Source organism: Dufourea novaeangliae, unplaced genomic scaffold (assembly GCF_001272555.1).
Source record: "Dufourea novaeangliae isolate 0120121106 unplaced genomic scaffold, ASM127255v1 scaffold151, whole genome shotgun sequence".
NCBI lineage: Eukaryota > Metazoa > Arthropoda > Insecta > Hymenoptera > Halictidae > Dufourea > Dufourea novaeangliae.
In genome coordinates this window covers 948,749-971,797 of record NW_015374040.1, presented here as the reverse complement: position 1 = coordinate 971,797, position 23,049 = coordinate 948,749, and the positions used below count along the sequence as shown (strand labels likewise).

The 23,049-nt window shown below is 35.1% G+C and overlaps 1 protein-coding gene across 2 annotated transcripts in view; it reads left to right on the top strand.

Annotated features, from left to right (window-relative positions):
• LOC107189531 (RNA/RNP complex-1-interacting phosphatase-like) overlaps positions 1-23,049 on the top strand; it is a 113,400-nt gene that overhangs the window by 3,855 nt on the left and 86,496 nt on the right. For both annotated transcript variants that reach the window (XM_015578089.1, XM_015578090.1), the window contains exon 2: positions 323-398. In XM_015578089.1, the coding sequence (XP_015433575.1) occupies positions 323-398 (76 nt within the window). The remainder of the gene's footprint in view (positions 1-322; positions 399-23,049) is intronic.

Sequence of the window (23,049 nt, the reverse complement as noted above, 5' to 3'; positions counted from 1 at the left end):
TTTCCGTTTTATTTAAATGTAGTAGAATATATTAAGTACAAACTATGTAAATCTGATTTAAAATTTGAAAGTTTTCACATCTATGGTAATGCAAGATATTTTTCAAATAATACTTTTATTTTGGATTCACAAAGTTGTGGATGAAATTAATAACAAAAAATAAGTTTTAGTAACGCGGTGATCTTATGATTATATTCAGTTTTTTTTTATTTCACTTATTATACTCATCTGTTTATTTAAATACCATACATATGTACATCTACGTGTTTGTATTTATTTTTTTTTCTTACATCGTGAATATTATTGTTATTTTCTGCTGTAGGTGGCTCGATTATAAACCTTACGGTACGGTGATACGTGGTACAAAAATTCTGCCGTTCAAAGTACCGCTGAAAGAGGTGAGTACTATTTATAGATAAATCAATTCAACTTTAAAGATAGGTGCACATTTTGCCAGTGTTCGTGTTCACTAATTGTTATATATCTTACTTCTTATCCTGTTTTTATCATATCTTGTTTTTAATTCTTGTTTGCGATAAATTAAATATTATAGTTGTCTTTCTCATATTATTATTGGAGTGCTGATATAAAAATAAGTTAGTGTATCTGTTCAGTGGGTATTTTCTACCTCCTCTAAATTGATCATTATTTTCTGTCAAATGTTTAAATATTTTTATGTACGGAGAGATAGTACAAAATTTAAAGTAACTGTGAAAAGTATTTTTCTAATAATTTCATAAGAACTTGAATCCTCAGTCTAAAATATACTATAAATGGTACAATGTCCTACATAATCATCGTATGCCATCCGAGTAAATTTGATCCAAAATGAAACTTTGGTATTTAATAACTTTTTATTAAAACGTTTGATGCATAGGAATTCAACTATTTAACGATTTAATAATATAATATCATTAAACCAAAACTTTAAAAATTTGATACTTTAGTTGATATTTGTTGCAATTCAGTTATAAGCCCGTGTAGGATTTGTTTCACTCAATTGTAGGTTTAGGTTAATTTGCCTGAACAGTTCTAACGTATCACTTATTTACATAAACAACTTTATTAAACTGTTGTACTGAAATTAGTCATTGAAAGAAGTTAAAACGTGTTTCAATCGCTGAAATCGCATAGAATATCGTTCCAACTGATTGACAAAAAGGATGATACATATTAACATTTCTCGTTCTACCAATGTGTACGATAGGTTTTTAGGGGCCTATATAGAATTATACATATAATCATACCATACCGAACTGCATATAATCATACCATTACATTTCACGACAGTATAGCTTACATGCTTACAGCTTAAAGTTTTACTCTTATAAAAACTGGGTAAAATGAAACAGGAAAATTTAGGGTTATGAAAATATATAACATAATGTACAACATTGACGTGAACAAACGAGAATAATTGTCTGACAGTATTACTTATATATCAGATTAAGTTCAGAAACGATAAGACATGCACGTGATGCAGCGATACGAAGATTGCAACTTTGCATTGACGCAAACGGTCACCACTTTGAGCATCTCTTGTAATGTAAGAAAGTTTATTTTATTATCACATTTGACATTGCATGACCTTCAATGATAGCTCGCTGAAGTGGTCTCAACACCGGCTATCACATCGCGATAAACAAAACATAGCATTCCGTTAAAAAAAATAGAGATGACCTTGAAATCTCCTCTATGCCTTCACCCACGCAGAAAATGTTTGTGTCGCAATGTGCCCCCCTCTATACCGTGTAAGTTTTGTATATAACATTTTTTCATATTATTACAAATAATGGCAATATTCACAGTGGACATAGTTATTGCCCCACCCTGTATAAATTAACGTTGACATTTAAATTGATTGTTCAAATCAGAAATCTTTCTTGCGAAATTTTTCTAAAGACAGAATCTGTATGCATCCAATGGTTGTATTGTATAAGTCCTATTGTATTTGTTGGTGTTTTTAATAATTCTAATGTTCTAACTCCTGGAATTGCATTGTTTACCTTCGTTATATCCACTCCACGAATTAAATAAGAGGACTGCACTGTCTGATGATGAACAAGGAATAACTCAAGTTCTCTGCTTTGCACGTCAAGTGAGAAAATTTCAAATAGGTATAATAACTTTTTTTGTAATATTAAAATCAAAATTCCAGCTTATCCGTAGTTTGTATTTAGGTGTATAGGTTCTATAGACAAATATTCAAGAAAATGTATTAACATTGCACTGTCGAATTCATCGTTGAAAAATACTAATTTCATCAATTTTCACAATTGCTCTATCTCTGGTAGTTTCCGAGATATTCGTCGAAATAGACTCTACAGCTCTGAATTTACTCAGGTTTTATCAAAATCGGCGATTGACACTTCGGTATGTTCCTTTCTCAGTTCGACTATTCATGTTAGTAAGTGATCCTAAGCTTTTGAGCGATAGCATATTTCGTATATGTAGTTGAAAGCTTTATTCTTGTGTTATTGTTAGTATTGAGTCGAACCAAATATTGGTTCTGATTTTAAAGAAAAATGCAGGCCTAAATATTAATTGTTTATTTTTGCGTTTAATCAAGAATGTGTCCACCACTATTTTAATGTCTCAGATACCTTTCTAGTGTTACCGCGTCGATTGCTTTTAATTGATGTGACAGTTTCATCTCTGTCAACAGTGGTAGGTCTATCTGACTGCGGTACATCTTCCACAGTGGACTTTCCTGTTTCAAATTTGTCAAACAATTTGTTACATGTACGATTACTGACAATGTTGTTTCTATAGACTACACAATTCCTTTCTTAGGTCTGAATGGCATTCTGGCCCTTTCAAAAGTAATAAAGTATTACATGCCGGAAATGCACTTTTTAGTCTTCCAGTTTAAAATCTGTCGCATATATATAAGTTTGATTATTCTAATGTTTACGATGCTTTTAAACTGAAGAAAAAAGATCACAGAACACAATGATACATAATTTATAGGTTACAATGCGGCCGGTAGTGGAAAAGACTAATCGTTTTCGTTTGTCGGTAGAAAATCGAACGAATTTTTGGTTCAACCCAATAAGAATATAGAAGTCTCATTTGATGTTTAACGTATTAATTTCCCGATAACGTGATATTTGTGTAACATCAGGATCTGTACTCAAATCTAGTATTTCCATTCGCAAATCGTTTCCTAAAGCCGATGCTCTCGAATGTATGGTCCACGTCTTAGGAGTTGCGTTACCGTACTTCTTTTTTCTCCTTTCTCCCATAGTAAATCAAAGGTCCTCTTCGCGGGGGTCGTGGCGGCTTCGAAGCCGAGATAAGATCGCATCGAATTCCAGAAATAGAGGGTACAGTGTCGGCACCCATACGCGTCTGTTCGTGGGATACATGACACTGGCCACCGTGAAGCCGATACAAACCACTGGTATAGAATCAATTTTTGTACGTTTCCAAGTAAATTAGCTCCAAATTAGGTAACAGATCTTTGAGGCACGTGTTATATGTATATAATTATTTCTCTTTTTTTTTTGTAAAAATTCTAATTATCTTAACTGTCAACATTACGGACTTGTATACCAAAAAAGTTTCTTTTGAACACAAGGTATTATTGAAGATGGACGTGCTTCTCCGAAAATACACAGTTATGACATTTTAATGTTTTGTATAAGAGTTTGGGAACCAGTCATTTTGACTGCTCCGGTAGTTCTAGTGTTAAGCCATGGTGTCAATTACGATTTCATTCTGATTTAAACAAGGTCAGTTGTTTATCAATTTAAACAAGGTCAACAGTTTATCCCGATTTGTGTGTTATTGTAATTAATCGCTCACATGTGTGTATAAATGATCTCTCATTTTCTCGATGCTATCATAATGCTTTTTTCTGTGAATATAACATTCACAAAATATATAATTTTGTAGTTATTAGTGGTTAGTTTCATTCATTAGTTATTTTCAATAAGTAAAAGGTATTTCAATTCTACGGTACTTGAAATACTAATGCTCATAATTAGGTTCTTATGAAGTATTGTAATATTTTATTATATTTGTGGTTAAAGATATTGAAAATATAGATCACAGCCTCACCTGCATTCGACACAACATTCGCTAATGTAATTTCTATGGTCACCAAACTTAATTTTTTTTTTTTTTGAGTTATCTAAAGTCACACTAGCCTTCAAGTTGGGCCAGTGTGACATTTTCAATTTCTAACACAATACATTAAATTGTAACACTGAACGCTATAGTATAAAACTATTTACGGATTTATAGAAATAATTATCATAAATATATTAAAATTGACATGACGGGCATGACGGATTATTTTTAGTAAAAATTGTTTCTATACCACTGCGCGGACGGGGAGGTCCGTTTGTCGATCGATGCTCTTGGTAACGGTAAGGTTGGAAAGGCAGCTCCGGGTGAGATCTGGTATCAGTCCAAGCCAAATTGCTGTACCTATTGTTGCATGCCCTGACTCCGACTAAGATATAACGAAGCTTGATGTATGCACACACTTTCGTCTGATACGCGCGCGGCACTGCTTTTTGGATCGTGAATACCAATGGTCCGATTGTTTGCATAGTAGCTGAGCAAACTCCGATCGTATGCTCCCATGCTGGTTGCCGCTGTGTGATGTATCGCGGTCGTGCTGTGATCCAGCGACATTCACTGAACTTTTTTGATTTTATGGGTAGATGAACGTCCAGTGACATCTTTCTCTACTTTCTCTTTTCCGATTCAGTCATCGCTTCAATTTCGTTAAATATTCAATTTAATGTCTGCTTTGAGCAACTTCTTTAGTTCTTTTTTTCTTCATTTCTTTTTCGAAACTTTAATTATTTTTACCTAGCCGATCTTAGAGTAATTTTGTCGATTGAATTTATGACAATTAGAAATATTTTTTATATCGTTAATAATTTGTACTAGATGCTGCATATAGCAGAAAACACAAGTGGATAAACACAATAAATATGATCAACTAAACTGTTGATGAGTTCTTAATTTAAAAACTTTATTGCACAGTATTAAAAAATTAAATGTGTAAATTGCTTGAAAGTTATGTTGAACAACTGAGTTAACATACTGAATAGTAGAGACATAAAATTATAATTTCAGACGTTACAGAAGAAGTATTCTACTTTCGTTCTAATTAAACATAGAAGTGAATTTGAAATTACTGTATACAAATATTTATAGTTAAATTTTGAGGTTTTCATATATATATTTCTTTTTCATTCTTATTTTTCAAGATATATGTTAGTTTATTGTAATATATGTGAAGAAATTTATGAAAATATTCATAAAATAACAATAATGTTTAATTATACTTTATTAGATATTATAAGTTGTTTGTAAACTATCCCAGTGTTATTGTTATCTTTTTGTTGTAACATAATTTGATATACAAATGGAAAAAGTATATCTGCCACCACATCATTTATGTTGGTAAATGTTATTAGAATGCATAAACTGTTTACTGAAATCGGTTGGTCAGTTCTAATAGTTCATTAATTTCCATCAGTTAGTTGTTTATAGCTTAAAATAAAAATGTCTCTTTTCACTACAGTAATGTGGTTAATAACTTTCTCATTACAACGAGTATTAATTTTAAATAGTCTGTGTAATAATTTTCGAGAACATCGGTGAGTTTTGGTTATCATTTAAAGATCATTTTTCTTTAAACTTCCCTCTGTGCCGCATATTGATTGTGGGTGTACGCACGAATTCCTAATTGACGGTACACCGGCTTCAAGTTTCGCAGAACATAAAACATTTTTATATCTTCAGTTTTTCGTCGAGGCCTCATTAAAATACAAAACGATGACCGCCGCTAATTGAACACAGGGCCGTCTTGTAATGTCCAAAATGCATGCACTCGTCAAAGTTATTTCGTAAGGAAAGAAATAATTCGAAACATGAAGCATCTTAAAGCCGCGTATCAGGTATTTCTTATTTATCTCGTGGCTGAATGTGTTTTTATGCTCTGTCCTGAGCATTCTAAATTAATTTGAAAAAAAGAAAAACATTTCACGTTGAATACGGTAATGGACTTTCATATTGTATTTAATAATAACTAAAAATAAAAATAAAAACTATAATACGTTCTATCGAGTGTATATTTGTGTGAGAAACACAACTTCTTATGTATAATTTCCATTAACAGGAAGAGATTACATAAATGATATGGCTAATTTGAAATACCTTTTTATCTGAACACGGCGTAATTACTTAAGACTCTTAGACCGTTCGAAACTCGCAGCGTGAAATTTGTTCTCACGTATTCTGAAAGTTAGTTTTCTCGAATACTAAATATGATGGAATAGGTTTATCTATTGTACCACGTTTTAGCATTTGATCTTTAAATTAGTACTTATAAAAACATGATTACATGCTGAGTGCAAAGACTAATTAATTTGCCTTAAATGAAAGGTCGAGGTATAACATATTATATAGTAATAAAAAAGATTATGCGGCTAATAGAAGAAAATATTTATTCTTTATTTGTTTGTAAACAGTAATATCTCGCTAACAAAATTTTGGTTGGTAGTAAACTGTGGACGTTTATGCAAACTCAAACTTTTGTAGATAAATTTTGGAGAACCAGACTCGCAGAAACAGACTTTCTTCATTAGTGGTACTATTGCGTTGGAAATAAATTAATACATTTATTAAATATTATTAAAGTCTGTATTTTGTTCAATTTTATACATTCACTTGTGCTATAAATGCATAGAATACACAGTCTAGTAATTAGACAATCTAAAGGGCGATGAATAAGCATTTACAGTCAGAAAATAAAAATGTGAGAGACATTCTCACGCTCGAGTTTTCAATTGCAAAAACAGTGCGATACCTTATGACTTTAAGTAATAGAAAATATGTTTATATTGTTATACTATTTCCTCCTTATAACCGTGTTTTCAACTTATTTACAATGATATCGACATCGACACTATACTATAGTATTAGTCTGTGACTTTTATGCATTTCTAGCACATATTATTTTCTTAAGAGCCTGATGGTACCCTTAAGCCCTTAAGGGAATAAAGAAAGCTCTGTTCAGTTTTAATTTCTGTGACCTAGATTAAAAAAATTATGTTGCATACATTATCAGTATCCCTCTTTATCTTTATTGAAAAGGTAGAAGCAAATCGTCAGTGAATAAAACGACCGCAAAATCATTCCCAATACTCTCTAAAACGGTTTTAGGTACTCCAAAGGGTGAAAGAATATTAAGGAGTTATTTTTTGGCAGCTTGGATTGTTTGGCTGACCACGTTTTGAAACCAATAGGAGGTGTTAGTAAGAGTAGACAGTAAAAGACAAAAGTTTGGCAGAGGAGTGACTGTCCATATATTAGTTAATTCCATGATATTAGTTACTACGACCAATAGCACAGCATAATACATATAGAACATAGGAGATTCATGGACTTCCCTGATTGATCGTGCGATTTATTACTATGCTTCGGAAGTTTATGCAAATTCAACACTTTACTGACTCGTGTTAAGTGCAATACTTCAATCGAGGCTAAGGTTAACTGTATACATATATCTGTTCAGGGTGTTTGGAAATTGTATATCACGACTACCATAGCGTTATTCTACACTTCTGGATCGGTAGAGATCTGCAAAAAAAAGTCATCGCGAAATTGACATTGACCTTTAAATTCAAAGTCAAATTTTTGTATTATTGCATCGTATTTTACTCGTCATAAGGATAAAAAGTTTCAAAGGAACCATGGGTCGCAACTTAACCGTTTTCTTGGAAAATTATTAAAGTTGCATTAGCATTCAGACTACTTTATTTGTAACTTGTTTGCATTTTTTAGTGAAATACAAGATAAATAGTACCTATTGTCGCACGTAGATACCCTCGATACACCATTATACATATATCCCATATCTTCCTTTTTTTCTTTCGTCCAATATAACGTTCACAGTTCGTTGTCCCCACAGACTTCTATACAGGGTGTAACAAAAACGTTGGAGGACCCGGAAATGAGAGATTCCTGGAGTGATGTAAAATAAGTTTTTTCTTAGCAAAAATGTTATCTGAGGCTTTGTTAACGAGATATTAACGAAAACCCCCGACCAATCAGAGCGCGAGTCTGTCGGTCGAGTTCCCATGATAACGTTGGCTACCAATCGCAGCACACAGTATTGCGATATATTCGTTGAGCCAAAGAATATATTTGAACCTGCAATTATTATTTTAATTGCTCGAAGTGGCGTTCTTTCAAAACTTTTTTACAGCCATTACTCTGCTTCCTTTTTTGTCTGTTGTACCTTTTATCATTTTCACATTTGTCAATTTCATACGATTTCATTATCCTGCAGCTCTACTGTGCTGCAATATTAACTTTCGCGCACTGTTCAGTAAACTGTTGCATTACTGTCCCTTGAAGTAAGTTGAGTCAGAATTAAAATCAAATTAATAAAATATATTTACTTATTGCTAGATTATATGATAATATAGGGGGAGACCTCCTAGTGGTGGACACTTAAGGTTTTCATTAGATAAATAAAAAAGTAACAATCTATTTTCTTTTTACTCTGCATTAATTACAAGTTAGCAACAGTAGAAATCAAAGTACAGGAACAAAATACCCAACATTATCATAATATTCAAATAAAATGTACATTAAACTTTACTACATGATTTTAAAGAAACATTGAGTGGCACCTAGTACCGGACATAACAAAACAAGTAATTTAACGCACGACAGCTTCAATATAGTTCACAACGATCGCAACTTTGGTATATATAATTCTGGCAAGTATATGTGACTACATTAATTATATTAAATTAATAAATAATAACTTTTATTTACTAACATTTTTTTTAAATAATTACATTTATATCGATATTAGTATATATTTAATATAATCATCAGAACACTCCGGAATATCGGCACAAGCATCATGAGCCAAGTCATACCAGATTGAACATTAAATCCAGTCTTCATTAATGCTCCTTAAGCAAACTACACAGACAGTTCCTTTGTTTGAGTTTTTCAATGTCAATGCTCTGGTCTTTTTTGTCTTTTTTGGTCTATTTACCTTTTTAAACTTATTTCTCAAGTTTCCCTTCTGTTCTTTTAACTCTTCCGCGCTTCAGTTATTAAATATGAGCTAATATCCGATACCATGTGCCGTTCGGGGCTAGGGGAACTCCTACGTGTATGTAAGGCAATTGGGGCCAAATTAATTTACAAATTTCTGTAATAAAAAAATATAGGTAAGAATGAAACATAGGTTTCGGGTCAAATTGACTCGAAAACTGCACGATGGTTAAGGTTTCCGCCGGTAAAATAAATTATTTCTTAGGTACCTCCTCGTATACCAGAAGGGCAACACTGAAATTTGTCACGGTACTTTGATAGTTTCACAGTAAGAGTCACGGTATCAGCAGTTCACAGATTTCCACGTCAGAATTGGCGTCAGTAATTCCATGCGCCGTTGGTGGCAAGCAGCACCACTATTCCCGTTTGTCTTGAATCATTTAATTTCCGCCTAACTCCCAGGCGAACCGGTTTTTCTCGTCTACCGTCGTTCCATGGTACACCCGGGACAGTTGTAAATAAGTTCGGTACCTTCTTGGGTTGGATTGGCCGTCGTATATAGGTACATGAAATACGTGTGTCTGTCCTGTGTGTGTATGTGTGTGTATACGACGCGTATGCATACGCAAAATAGGAGGGTGCCCGGCTAATTGATTCTGGCGTCGCAGCCATTACATAAAACAAGTCGAAGCCGGGGCTCACGAATTGGACTCGGGTTGATTGGGCCCGTTGTGTCGGCCGCGGGGGGCCACTCGTTAATAGGGCCCTCAAATGCCCGTTCCTGTGCCTCATGCCCGCGCCCGCGCCTGGGCCCATGCCTATGGGGCACATGCTCGTGTCGGCACTCATTCTCTGCGCCTTCGGAACCCAACACGGACCGCTTTTTCATCTTCTTCTACAAGAACGTGTAACAAATATCGGCTCACACGAAACGTGATACCGTCTTCGCCGACACGCCGTACACTTTCTACCTTTCCCCCCTCCCTTCCCCCTCCCATCTCTTTCTCTTCGTTCTTCTTTTTTTATTCTTTTATTGGCACAGCAGCAGCGGTTTCGATGAATTTAAGACAGTACTCTCTAGTCACATATACATTATAAAAGATGCGCTTTAAAGTCGATTTTAATTTTGGATTGAATTTCGCGCGCGGTTGTAATTTGGTACGGAATCCGCGGCAGAACAGTTCGCGAACCTTCTGGCGCCTTTCTGTCATCTCGTTGGAATAGTCTTCAGTTTCCACTTTTGCATTGAATATCCTAATGTCATCGTCATAGTTAGTTCTTACATTTACAAGTTTGAAACGTAGAGAGACTCTAACTCTAAGAACTCTAAGAATAAACTTTTATCAGTCTGGCAATAATAAAGTAAGAAGGGAATCGAATTTGTGGTTTATTAGAAGAATCGCCAAAGAATAGTTTACGTTTAACTTCTTAAGAAAATGAAAAATGCAAAAAGAATACTAAATTTAAGTATACTTCACATATGGGATCTTACTCCATAGTCTGGATAAAATCGGATACCGTACTCGAATTATCCCCCTAGTATCTCTGGTAATAAATTTACAGTTTATTTACACTTTATTATACGACAAATAGCATAATGTATTCCAAAACGTACATACTGTCAGTAGTTGTAAAGTATTAAAGTGCACGAAAATTAGTTCAGAGCACTCAACAACTCAGAAAACATCATAAATAACGGCGATATATGGCTGCAACAACGTGGGAAAATTGACAAACGTTTTAAAAGTAGGTTCCAGTTTTACCCACGTATCCGGTTTTGGACTGGTCTCCCCTATATTTAATTTTAATTACAAATCCACGATTTGTAGCCAGGTTTGCGCTTCTTGGATTCACACACGTAGCCATATTTACTGCCAGAATGGATGAGATATTCACGGAGGATAAGAGACTGAAAGATAGAACGATAGTCATGACCATATACACGCGTCTGACTTACAGAGTACCAGCAGAAAAAATATCGAAATGTTTTCATCGTCCTCGCAGATGCTTATCACACGAAAAACTGTTTCCCATGGACTGTATTTCATAAGCTGTGTGTAGGTGCTTATTACATGTATCTGCTTTCAGCGAGTGCGTAGTTGTATAGTGTTACATTGGAGAATAAATGAGGAATAATATGCAACCAATGAAGCAGATCATAATCACGTTTAACATTTGTCAACGTCGCTTCTATCGAAACAAAATTTTGATATGTGTTAGGTATATCAATGAGTAATGTATTTACTATTTTCGTAGTAAGATGTAATATGATGATAAATATGTTGTTTAAATCGATACATCTTATCATCATTGTGATTGATAAAAATCAGAAACTATTGCAGTTGAGTAGGAGTAACGGATTACTCGTCGGTACAACTAATAATGTATCTGCATTATTACAAGAACTGGAATTTCGATGGGTCAGTGCAAAAGTTTTGATAGGTCTTGCTCCAAAAGAAATAGTCTGTTAATCATTGTAATTATAATTTATTAATAATTTAATGAAATACATAATGATTCTTTTATAATATAGGTACATGTCTTTTCCATAGAAATTTTTATTCTAAAAAAAATTTTTTGGAATATTATTTATTGTATTTCTGTATTTAAAATATACTAATAAGTTTTCAGTTTGCCACAGCATAGGATTGGCATATCAGCTTTTTCAAACAGATCGCAAGTGTTTTGTACGGTGTTTGTAACGTTCATTTCTTTCATTTTCAATTTTTTTTCCAGAGGTCAATTTCAATTTTATTTTAAATACTAAAAGACACTCAGTCGCGTCAATTTTTGAACTAAATAACAATTCACTGTGTTACATTGACATCGACAAATAATATATTAACGTCATCAGAAAACACATCGAAGTTTTATACTGACCCAATAAAATCGTTATTTTTGTATTATAATTTAATTACAAGAATCTACGTATACAAACAAGTTCATCTTTTACAAGAAACCAGCAGTGTTATTTTTTTTGGTACGTATACCCCTGATGAAAATTCTTTCTCTTTTCCTTTAGAAAAGAGAAATGTAGTATGATTTAGACGTGGATAATCGAAGAGCAGATAGGAATATCTGTAGTATAGTATTCCTTCATTCTTACCATTCCACATGGTTCGGTCGAATACCTGAGGTTTTCCCTCGAGATCGTGGAACGACGGTAGGCAAATTCTGCACGTAGAAACAGAATATTAATTCTTCGCCTTAGTTCAGGTTAGGATCCGACTGAGAATGGATAGGCTGTCTTCGTGGGTGATATCTGTATTTCAACCCCTGGATATCCTCAGCATTCAGATCGCTATCGCGTTAACTTCTCGGTTACACGCGGACTAACCACCCTCGTTGTTTTCACGGAGGTAAAAGCCGCCTTTGCCTTCGAAGTCATGATGAATTGAGAGGTTGTAGCTTTGCGATGACATTCATGTATATGTATACACACTACCATTCAAAAGTATCTGGACATATGCTTATTTTTGACAGAGTGTAATTTAAATCTCAGATGAAACGTCTTGCAATAATTGTATTTTCTTGTTATTATTTTATACCTATGTACTTAGGATAGGATATACTGATACGATAAAATCGATTTTTGTGTATAAACAAATCAAATAATACGCAACGACAAATTTCGAGTCTGCGAATGTCTTTGAATCGTAAATTATTCTTTATCTTCAATTTGTTTTTCTATGCTATTGGTTAATTAAGAAAAGGCTTCTTCTATACTTCAAATTAAGTTAATTTATAGACAATTCAAACATTGTCAAAGTGACTATCTAAAAGCGGCACATCGAAAAATCGCGCATTTAACCTTAACACATTGCTGCTGTTTTTTTTATGGTTTACGCCATAGAAAGGTGATTCAAATTATTTCCAATGATTAATTTACACATGTTTGTCATTTACGTGCTACTATTACGAATCTATTGTTTTATTGGATAGACTAACGGAGCAATAAGGTTGAAAAGTTAGTTTAAACAAGAATTAACAGTAGGTACCTGTATATTATGAAGAATTTTGTTTTGTTGTAAATTAATTTACGCCTAAGTTATTTTGCAGTCTTCTACTGAGAACTATCGAAGCGTTACATTTGTGTTAAACGTAAAAGTGTCATTCAATATATGAAGAATCCATTTATCCATTGTCTTTGTTTTTTTACTAGTTTGAAAGTTTGCCCTTTGCGGCGTATAAAAATAATGTTAAAATGATTCTATTCAGATGTAGCGAGATGTCACAAAAGATATGTATATGTATACACTTTTAAAGGTTGTTTGTGGTGACTTGAAACTTTATGCTGACCAGCTAAAAATACATATTTATTAATTAGACTTCAATCTCGAGTAAAAATTTTAATGAAATGTTGAATCTTAGATCAACCTGCAAAATTAATTGCTGTAGTACATACTCAATTAAGAAGTAAACATTTGTATTATAAACATCTGTATATCATTGTTGGGAACGCAAAACTACCTTTTAGAATAACAGCGTCTCGAAGTTGTTAGTTGTTTACATTTTTCAAATTCTGAAGTTTGAAGGATAGGTTAATTTCTAACGCCTAATAAGTGATAATCAAGTATTGTGTAAAACTCCTGTTTCTGCTATACAATAATTAAATAATAAAATCATACATTTTATGTGATAGAAACGTGACATCTTTTGTTGTAATCATTTAGTGGTGTGACTAGTACAGTAGCAAGATATCGATACGTACTTAATATTAGAAATACCGTAGGTGAAAAGTCGTCGTTAAATCAAAATACATACCGAACGATATGAAATTTAATATCTTACTTTCCTTCAAGTAATTCTGTTATACGAATATCTTCAATACTAAATCTTCGTCCGAAATTTATGATGCGTACGAGCTCTCCCAAAAAGAAAAAATCTTTCGTGTATATGCATAGTTCAACACACCCGATGATTTGTTTGATTAATACATTTTCATTGCAATAATTCAACATCCTTCTTTTTATGGTTTACGAGTGATTCGTAGTCAAGAAATCGCCGAACGCGTAAAAATCGAGGAACATTAAAATCCTCGAAATTACGTAGCTAAGAGATCGGATTAATTTGTCAGGCCAGCCGAAACCATCATTCATCGTTGCCAACATGCGATATTTTGCTAGCACATGTCGCACAGCACTGCAAACATTTTTTCGGATATGATTTATGAACAAGTCCCTGGCAAACTTCGTAGTGAGGAATGTATTCGTGTCATGGCCCGGACCTCGGTTGTCCCTCCTAACTTTTTAGTTTTTCTTTCTTCTCCTCTCTTTTTTTTCGGCAAAATGTTAAGTAACGGCCCTCGGTGATGGTAATCGGTTTGTTCACTGTCGGAAATAATAAACGGCAGCATTGTACCTTGTCGCAGACGTTAATCTCGCGGGTAAACACTCGATTTCACGGTGGACGTCTTATGGCTCCGCGCAACTTTTATGCCAAACTTACGAAATCCCTTGGAAACGAAAAATACGCGCTTCGTCCGTGCTCTCGCCTACAAGTTCAGGATGACAGTGGGTGTCACATTTTACAAGTTTCCGTGGATATTAATGGTTGTACTTTCGACCATTGTTACATTATCAAAGATACTTACGGGAGTCGAATATTAAGTGCTTGAATATATTATTCGATTTAATGCAGGAACAAAATATCCAATATTCTTTTGATAACTTACACCAGCAAAGACTTTTTCAACGAAATCAGTACATTCTAGCTGTTGAGAAATCGATTATTACTGATGTTTGTTGATTGATGGAAATGGAGAGTGTTAACAGTGATAAAATCACTGTGGTTATTGTCACTAATGTGACTGAATTCTAGTTTTAGTGTCTTACTTTACGATCTTTTGAAGAGACGAGTAACGGAAAGAAAATTAATAATATTCAATTTTATAGTTATTTTCGAATTACATAAGGTACAAAAAGTATAAATAAAAACGGACACGGAAATTTAAAAAGTGTTAATGTACCAGGTAAATCTATCTATCAACAAGTATCTTGCCACACATGAAAAAGAAATAAGTGAAGTAATTGTTTTACCAGAGGAAAATTATTTCATTTCATGTGTAAACCAATTTTGTTATATTTGTGTACAAAATAATGGTTATTCCAAATCGTTTATGTTGACACGATTCGTATTCACAAGCATTCTAATGCATATACCTACATTTGTTTCAAATTAATTTATGGCAAAATAATCACCGTTGATGTAATACTGAAATAGTACATTAAAATATATTAAATATCCGTATATATATATAATTCTTTAAAATGAAGAAAATGGAAAACAATGAATTAAGTGTAGTTTTTATTTTCATTCCCATGTCATGGATGTTAAAGAAAAAACAAAAATGATCCTCAAATTTGCAGCTGTAGATTCGGCCACTTTGGAAAAGAATATTCTTTACCACAAACATCTTTACTCGATCATGAAAAAACACGATCTGTTTGCATAGTGGGCCATTTGTGTGTTTGCTAATACCAAAGGGGTTCTCGATTGTTGCATATTTTTTCGGTAGACAAATTTATTGGTTGCCCACGAGGTGAATGGGTGTCCTATGTTATTAGGGATGGCAAGTGTTTGTTTAACACTCGTCGCGAGGCGAAGAGGGCTTGCCGTGCCATTTCCCATATTCCCATGGCGGAGGAATGGAAAGAGACGAGAACACCGATTGTAATTTATGCCGAAGTTAGCGAGCAACTTCGATGACTTTGTAAAATATTACTGATCCCCGTTTCGGCGATCTTATCTGACTCCAACACCGCGCTTCGTTTCGTCGGAACGCCTGCTTTCTCTTTTTCTCCTTCTTGTTCTTCTTCTTATTCGTCTTCTTCTTTCTCTTCCTCTTCCTCTTCTTCTAGCAGACTGGCGCCTCTAAGAAGGGGGTCGTGTGTCACGTCAAGACCCACTGCGCCGCAACGGACTTTGCTCCCCAAGTTCCGACGATCGACACCGAAGGACCATATAAACATGTCATTTGTTGATGAAACTTGTTCTCTTACAGACTCATTCTTTGTACTTACTCTCGCCAATCTGTTTCTCGGTCCGATGTCGAACGGTATGCAAACTAACCTGCTCTATGGAATTTTTTTCTTTCATTCTTTTCCGCGAGGACCGCTCATGTTTCTTCGAGCATTCTGTTTTAACTCTTAACTATAGACGACTCGCCTTAGAGATGAATAATCTGATAACGACACTACTTTATAACACTTTTAATAACCAACTGAATGTGGTTTTTTCGTTACCGTTATGAAAATAATGTGCCCCACTTATTGTTAGTTGAAGGTACTCCGTTAGATCTTTCAATATTCTCCACTGGATTGTGATAATGAAAGAAAAAATCAGATTCGTCTCTAAGTGGTCTGTTGGTAAGGGTTAATGCATTTTTAACCTCATATTGCATGCTTCCAGGAGTAGAGTACTAATGCAGGGGGAGAACGCCATATACAGGGCGCCCCACCTAGTTTATCTACATTGATTATCTTTGCTACTTCTGTAACAACAGACAATGTCCTTAACATAAATGTTGTCTGGGTATGACAAGAGGAACATGATACGATGGAAATTGTATCTTTACAATTGGAAGCGTAGAGTTGGTCTCGAGTATATTAGATTTACATTTTTAAGCGGAATATGTATGTCGTTTTTTACGGTCAAATCTGACAATGTAGCAAATTTTGAAAATGAAAATACTAAAGTACAGACTAAAGTTTGTTCCAAACTAAACTCAATTACATACTAAACTGCGAACTTTATTTGAAAATAATAAAAAGGAATTATCACAGAAATATGATAAAAGTACAGATAATGAAGAATTGTATAAAAATTGTTACATTTATTTTAATTTCGAAAGTACGTAATCGAATGTGTGAGTCACTGTACGTTTTAAAACTCATGGTTTCTTATATATGTATATATAATGCATACACATACAATTGACCTAGGCCCCAGAGCCAGGCTGTATTAAGTTCACTTTTTTTTTGAAAAATTACATTTTACATGTTTCCTGTATCAAAATTTTCATTCCTTCCGATGGTAAAGATTATTTCATTCTAAGTCGTTTAGTTTTTAATATAATAGTGTAAAAATGATATTACGTAGGTATTCTATATTTTGTTTCCGAGCCAAACAATGTAAAGTCCATCACATAGGGAACGTAATTCACTGTTCACCATTTCTACATATCCGGACTTGTTTTAAGTTCATTCAATAGCTCGAAGGTAGCGATTGCTTCTCGTTTAATTCTAACCGAAGGCTTCCAAAGTCACAAGGTTTTTACACTTCTGATTTGCTCTCCTCTAAAGTTTGGTAAGGGTGACTTAATATACTCTGGCTCTGAGTTCCAAATATTGAGTTTAATCTTTTCTATTACCTACATTATGATCACTTCAAGAATGTTTCTTCAAAAGAACGATGTTACCCGTCAGGTACTTTCGATGCCTCCGTTTCTAAACCCAGTCAGCCAAACCTGCACAGCCAGATTGTGTCCAATGTCTGTTATAAGTTTTTCTAACCACAATGGCTACCGATTTGATGCAGGATCTGCTATAAACAATAGCATTCTCGATTCTGTTAGGCAGGCTATATCTACAAAACTCAAGCCAAATGCGGAAACAGACGGCTATAGATTTGTAGACAGATTTCGTCACTATCTACTGCCAATCTACACGCAAATGGTTATCTAGGAAGGAAACTGCTGCCACCATACTGTAATCTTCTCAAAACTATGTAGTTTCTATGAATAACATTTCCTATAATTATTCGAAATTGTGGAGACAAGAAGTGAATAGAGTTGGTGGGACATCCTTACAAAGCATGTGTTCCCAATACATCCAATACAATCCATTAGTTTTTAAAATAACTTACCCAGTTAAATAATTAAATCAACCTAACCGAGACCTACTCAGTATTAACACTGGAACTACCAAACTCGTCAAAATTACGAATTGCAGAGTTCTTATTTTACGATTACAGAAATGATAAAAGTGCTTTTGATGGAATTTATGTGTTTTTTAATTAACCAAGTGGTATATTCAACGCTGTTAGTTCTAGTGTCAATAACGTATTCCATACTTGGCGCTCTTTCCCCAAATACGTAAACCTGTTCACCGACTAGGATACTTTTTCGTTTACCATGTTCTACTGATTTTGTATTCTTTCGAAGTTTCGCGAACCTAAAACCGCCAATATTTTAGTCGCATAATGACCAGAGATTATCAGATGGATCATATGACGTAGGTACAGTGCAATACGGTAGGTGGGGTGGGATATATTCGGATGTAGATATACATGACGGAGAGAAACGTTAGAAGGAGAAGTAACCGGTGAGTTACGTGAAAGTAGGTAACAAATTGACGAAAAGATAGTAAAACTTTTTGTCGAATGCCGCGCGACCGCTTCGGGGTCCCCAGGTGTGGGTGCCGAAGGTGGTGACCGAGACGAAGGGTGTAGATGCCATAGCGTAGAGGGAAGTACGCCGCAGAGGACACTTTTGTCTCGTACTTTAGTGTCAGGCTGTCCCATCCATTGCGTTTCATCAGATATGGTAGCTGGGCCGCGGCCTATCCCTGCTAGATGAGATGGCGAGTGTCCATCTCGAGTACCTACCTCTCTTTCCGGGAACCCCGTGGAGTAAAGGAGATCTCGCAGTAGCGAACATTATCTTCTTGTCCGATCGTGTTTCGCCGTTTCTCTTATTTTGCGAGACTCCGTTACGCGCAGGTCGCAGGTACTATCTACTTATCCGGCACTTGTGGGTGCGTACCGAGGCACACGCTAGCAATGCCGATCCTGCAACTCCTCGCACACCGAGACTCTGCTCCCTTCTTATATGTTTGAAATGATTGGAAGTAGAGTTGAATCGATATCGCCAAGTTATCGATACTTACTTACTCGCTATCGAAACAAAAGTATCGATACCTACTTGTATCGAATTATATTTTCTTAACCTTGATACCCAACTCATATACGTAATATATGATATACATAATAAATAAATATGTATGTAGATATTAATTATCAGATATTATTTCTGCAAGCATACTTAGTTTCAGAAATATTCTGAAAATATTCTACTTGGGACGTAAGATCTGCGACGCAAGGCGGCCTCAAAAATATCTAGACAAACCAAACAAATCCATCTTTCTAAGTATATTGCAAAAATAAACCCAGTAAAATATCGAATATATAATAAGACAATGATGTTGTACTTAAAAAATTGTTCACATTCTTTTATAAAATTTGATGAATGCTCTTTCGAAACTCAGGGTGGTTTAATTTCATAACATTCGTGTTTTTGAGAAAATATCACAGGTACAAGAATGCCTTTTCGATGCAATTATATCTGTTGCTTTATTTCATACGGTCATTTTTATTCGATGTTCAGCGATGAAAATATTATGTAACATTGGCTGGTATAAACAAATATTGCAGTAATCAAAGTTGAGTGAAAATCGATCTTCCAGGAATATTTCAGATAATTTTGTTTCTATGTCGTATCAGCTTGTATTTCAACGCTTAGGACAATTGAAATATGTATTTTTAAATACTTTGGATAAGTTTATATACACGTAGCTACTCGATGAAGATTCCTACATTGGTTCAGTTTATCAGTGCATTTTTATAGAATGAATTGTAAGTGAATGAAATCTATAAAAATGTTCTTCTGTTATGATGTTATAAAATTTTTGTCAAGTGATAAATTAAGAAAACATTGTTAATAATTTTTTATTTCCTATTATCTGCTTATAAAATTTATTACAACAAATGCCATCATTAACTACATTTATTAGTTTATGTGACGTTGAACAGTTTGGTCGAGGAATAAATAAGTGTTAGATTTAGATAGTACTTCTCTACTATAATCTTGCTAATCTAAACTGTTGATAAGTTTGCATTGAGAAGGTCATTTCTGGTAATTTGTTTTTATCTTATCGAAGAGGTGAGTCAGAGGAAATGAAAACACGTAAGAAAATCTATAGTTCACAGATAAACCTTGCAGGAGATTACGTAAATGATGCCAACAGCAACAACATTCTGGTATTCAAGACAAATCGAACGTACAACTAAAAATCACGGTAAAACAGGATTATATAGGATATTCCGACAGAAACTTCTTCAGAAATACTAAATAAATACATGGATTCTGTGTACATCCCTGCTTTAAAATTTATCATACACAAACATTACTAAATTATATCTATCATTGTTATATAATTTCCAATAAACAACTCAAAGTGAAGATGTATTACTGGATTTATTTTAAAATACAGAACAAGGCCTCAATATTTCCTTCCGCGACTAGCACCGGTTATATCCGGCATCCACTAATCGCGTCACGTTTCTGGAACGAGTAAAGTTTTTTGTTTTCTATCTTTTTGTGGATTATCATAGTTAAAAGTAAGGTAATTAATCAGCAATACCAACGAAATCCTATAAGATTTTACACGGACACATTAGGAGCTCCAAAAACGCGAGACACTCTTAATGTGTACGGTGTGCCTAATGGCACAACGACCCGCTCCCAAAGGCGCACCGCCCCCAGCCTTGTCGTCGCGAAAGGGTTAAACGATCAAAGACCCAGATTAAATAATGATATTTTAGACGACATTATGGTCGTCAGAACCAACGAGATTGGACAGATAATGTATGCATATGTGTATATATGTGTATATGTGTGTATGTGTGGTGCGTGTGTGCTTTGTTTATTTTTATAATTATTGTGTATATTTTGTATATATTTGTTTGGTATTATATACGTTTAATATTTACTTTGTATTCTTGTATATTGCATGGTCGTATTTTTTAAATACTGTGTTTTCGTTTTTACCAGGTGTACCGGTTAATAATTCTTAATTTTTTTTTAAAGAAAAAAATTTAAATTTGGGAAAAAGGAAAAAAAATGCTTTATTCAAAGTATGCACCATCGCTAGCTATACATTTTTCCCATCTGCCCTTCAATTTGTGGGTGCCCTCCCAAAAAGATCGTTCACATTTTGAGGCGAATCAGTCATGGAGCTATTTTTTGACATCTTCGTAATTGTTGAAGTGTTCCTGGGAAAGTGCGTGAGCCATCGATGAAAACAGGTGGTAATCGGAAGGGGCCAAGTCTAGTGAGTACGGCGAGTGGGGCAAGAGTTCATAGCCAAGTGCAGAAATTGTGTCTTTGACCGCTTTCGCTGTGTGTTATGGGGCGTTGTCGTGTTGCAAAATGACTTTTCTGTATCTTCTAGCCCAGTCTGGGTGCTTTTCGATCAATGTATAGTTCAAATTGATCATTTGTTGACGGTAGCGATCGGTATTAACTGTTTCACCTAGTTTCAGAAGCTCATGGTACACGACACCCTTCACAGAGAACCAAACCCGGTTTCGGTTACGGTTAGGATCCCTGTCTGTAACGTCTAGAAAGATATTTTTAGTTCACCACTCGTAGTTTACTCAACACTATTTAAATACTATTTCTCTTGTTATTTGTTGTGAATAATTTGCAATAATATTTCTTAAAAGATTATTGTCGATGGCATTTTTTGGAATTTCTCTTGATTCATTTTTTAATGAAAAACATCAACTTTGAATTTCATGAACCAACTTTGAACTGTCCTAGCATTTGCATAACTTTCCGTAAATGCTAATTTGTGTTTTTAGCAATTTTTGTAGCATTTATCCCAAGCTTAAAATCTACTATTCATGATGGCTGATAGAGGTTTTGATATTTCTAGTATAAATCTTGTTAGTATAGAAAACACGTGTATTACAGCCTATTTCTTCTTCTTTAATATGGTTTAAAACAATAGAAGATCAGACAAATGAACGGCCTGGAAAATTTGAACTCCGGGAAAACGACATTTCATACGGACCAACCTAATACATTCGTGTAAATGATAGCCTACGTACAAATTCGCGTCCAATCACTAAAGAAACGTTCTGTTAGTACCCGCGCATAAAGCCAACCCCCTTTAATACCGACGCAAAAAATAATGTGCCACAAACATTCCGTAAAGGAATTTCTTATGGGCTGCCGACGATCGTTGAGAGACAATAGTGTTACTGTTCTTTTATTTTTTTGTTCGGCTCTCGTCCCCTCCAGGAATCCCACATTTCATAGACTGCTTTTCTCTTTACCTCCATCAGCGTCGCTTTCCTTATATCCGACATTACCAAATGCGGTACGATGCAACATTCGTTTGAATTGTGGCGGTGCTGCAAATAAGAGGGGAAATGAGTATAGTGAAAGGAGGGGTAAGATAGAGAATGGGGGAAAAAGAACATTTGTGAATCCGGTGGTTTGGACGGCCGCAATACCGGGGGTTTTAGAGACGGCCACTGGCTTTATGCCTCTGGTATATAAATTTTCTTTGAATGGCGCGCGTATGACTCGGCGCCCGATGTTCTGTTCTACCTGCCCCTTTTACCACCCTCTGCCCTTATACATTCTCCTTTCTCCGGACTTCTTTCTTCCCTTTGCCGTCCGCCTACTACTGTCCGCCTTCCTCCCTTTCTTTCATGGCCCCCGGGTTAGCTCCATTCTTTCCTTTCCCGATCTCTCTCGTCTGTTTACAGATATGTCACCGGTATATACTGGTGACGCGCGAAGAAATCGTCAGATTTATAGACGCTTGGCAGGCTTCCCTCGCGTTGTTCTCTTGCCATCGTTTCTCGATCCGTTCCAATATCTCGGAGAACGGAAACGGTGAAACGCACCGCAAATCTCTGCACAATGTTGGGATAATTGACGTTTAAGGGACGCGTGATCGCACGCAAACGGTCTAGGCGACAGAGTCGAAATGCGATTTCGTTCGTCAATTGTGTCCGTGGCTGTTGACTCCGCCGGTCGCGAGGATGGATTTCTTGGCACATGCTGTAGAGAGTAGCATGGGTGTTCAGTTCTCTATGCTCGGTAACCTTAGCCTTGCTGCTCAACGTTGGCATACATGTCTCACCTTCTTCTTAGATCATCTAAAACATAGGCTCCTAGTGTGGACACTGAAGATAATTCGGGGGGGGGGGGGG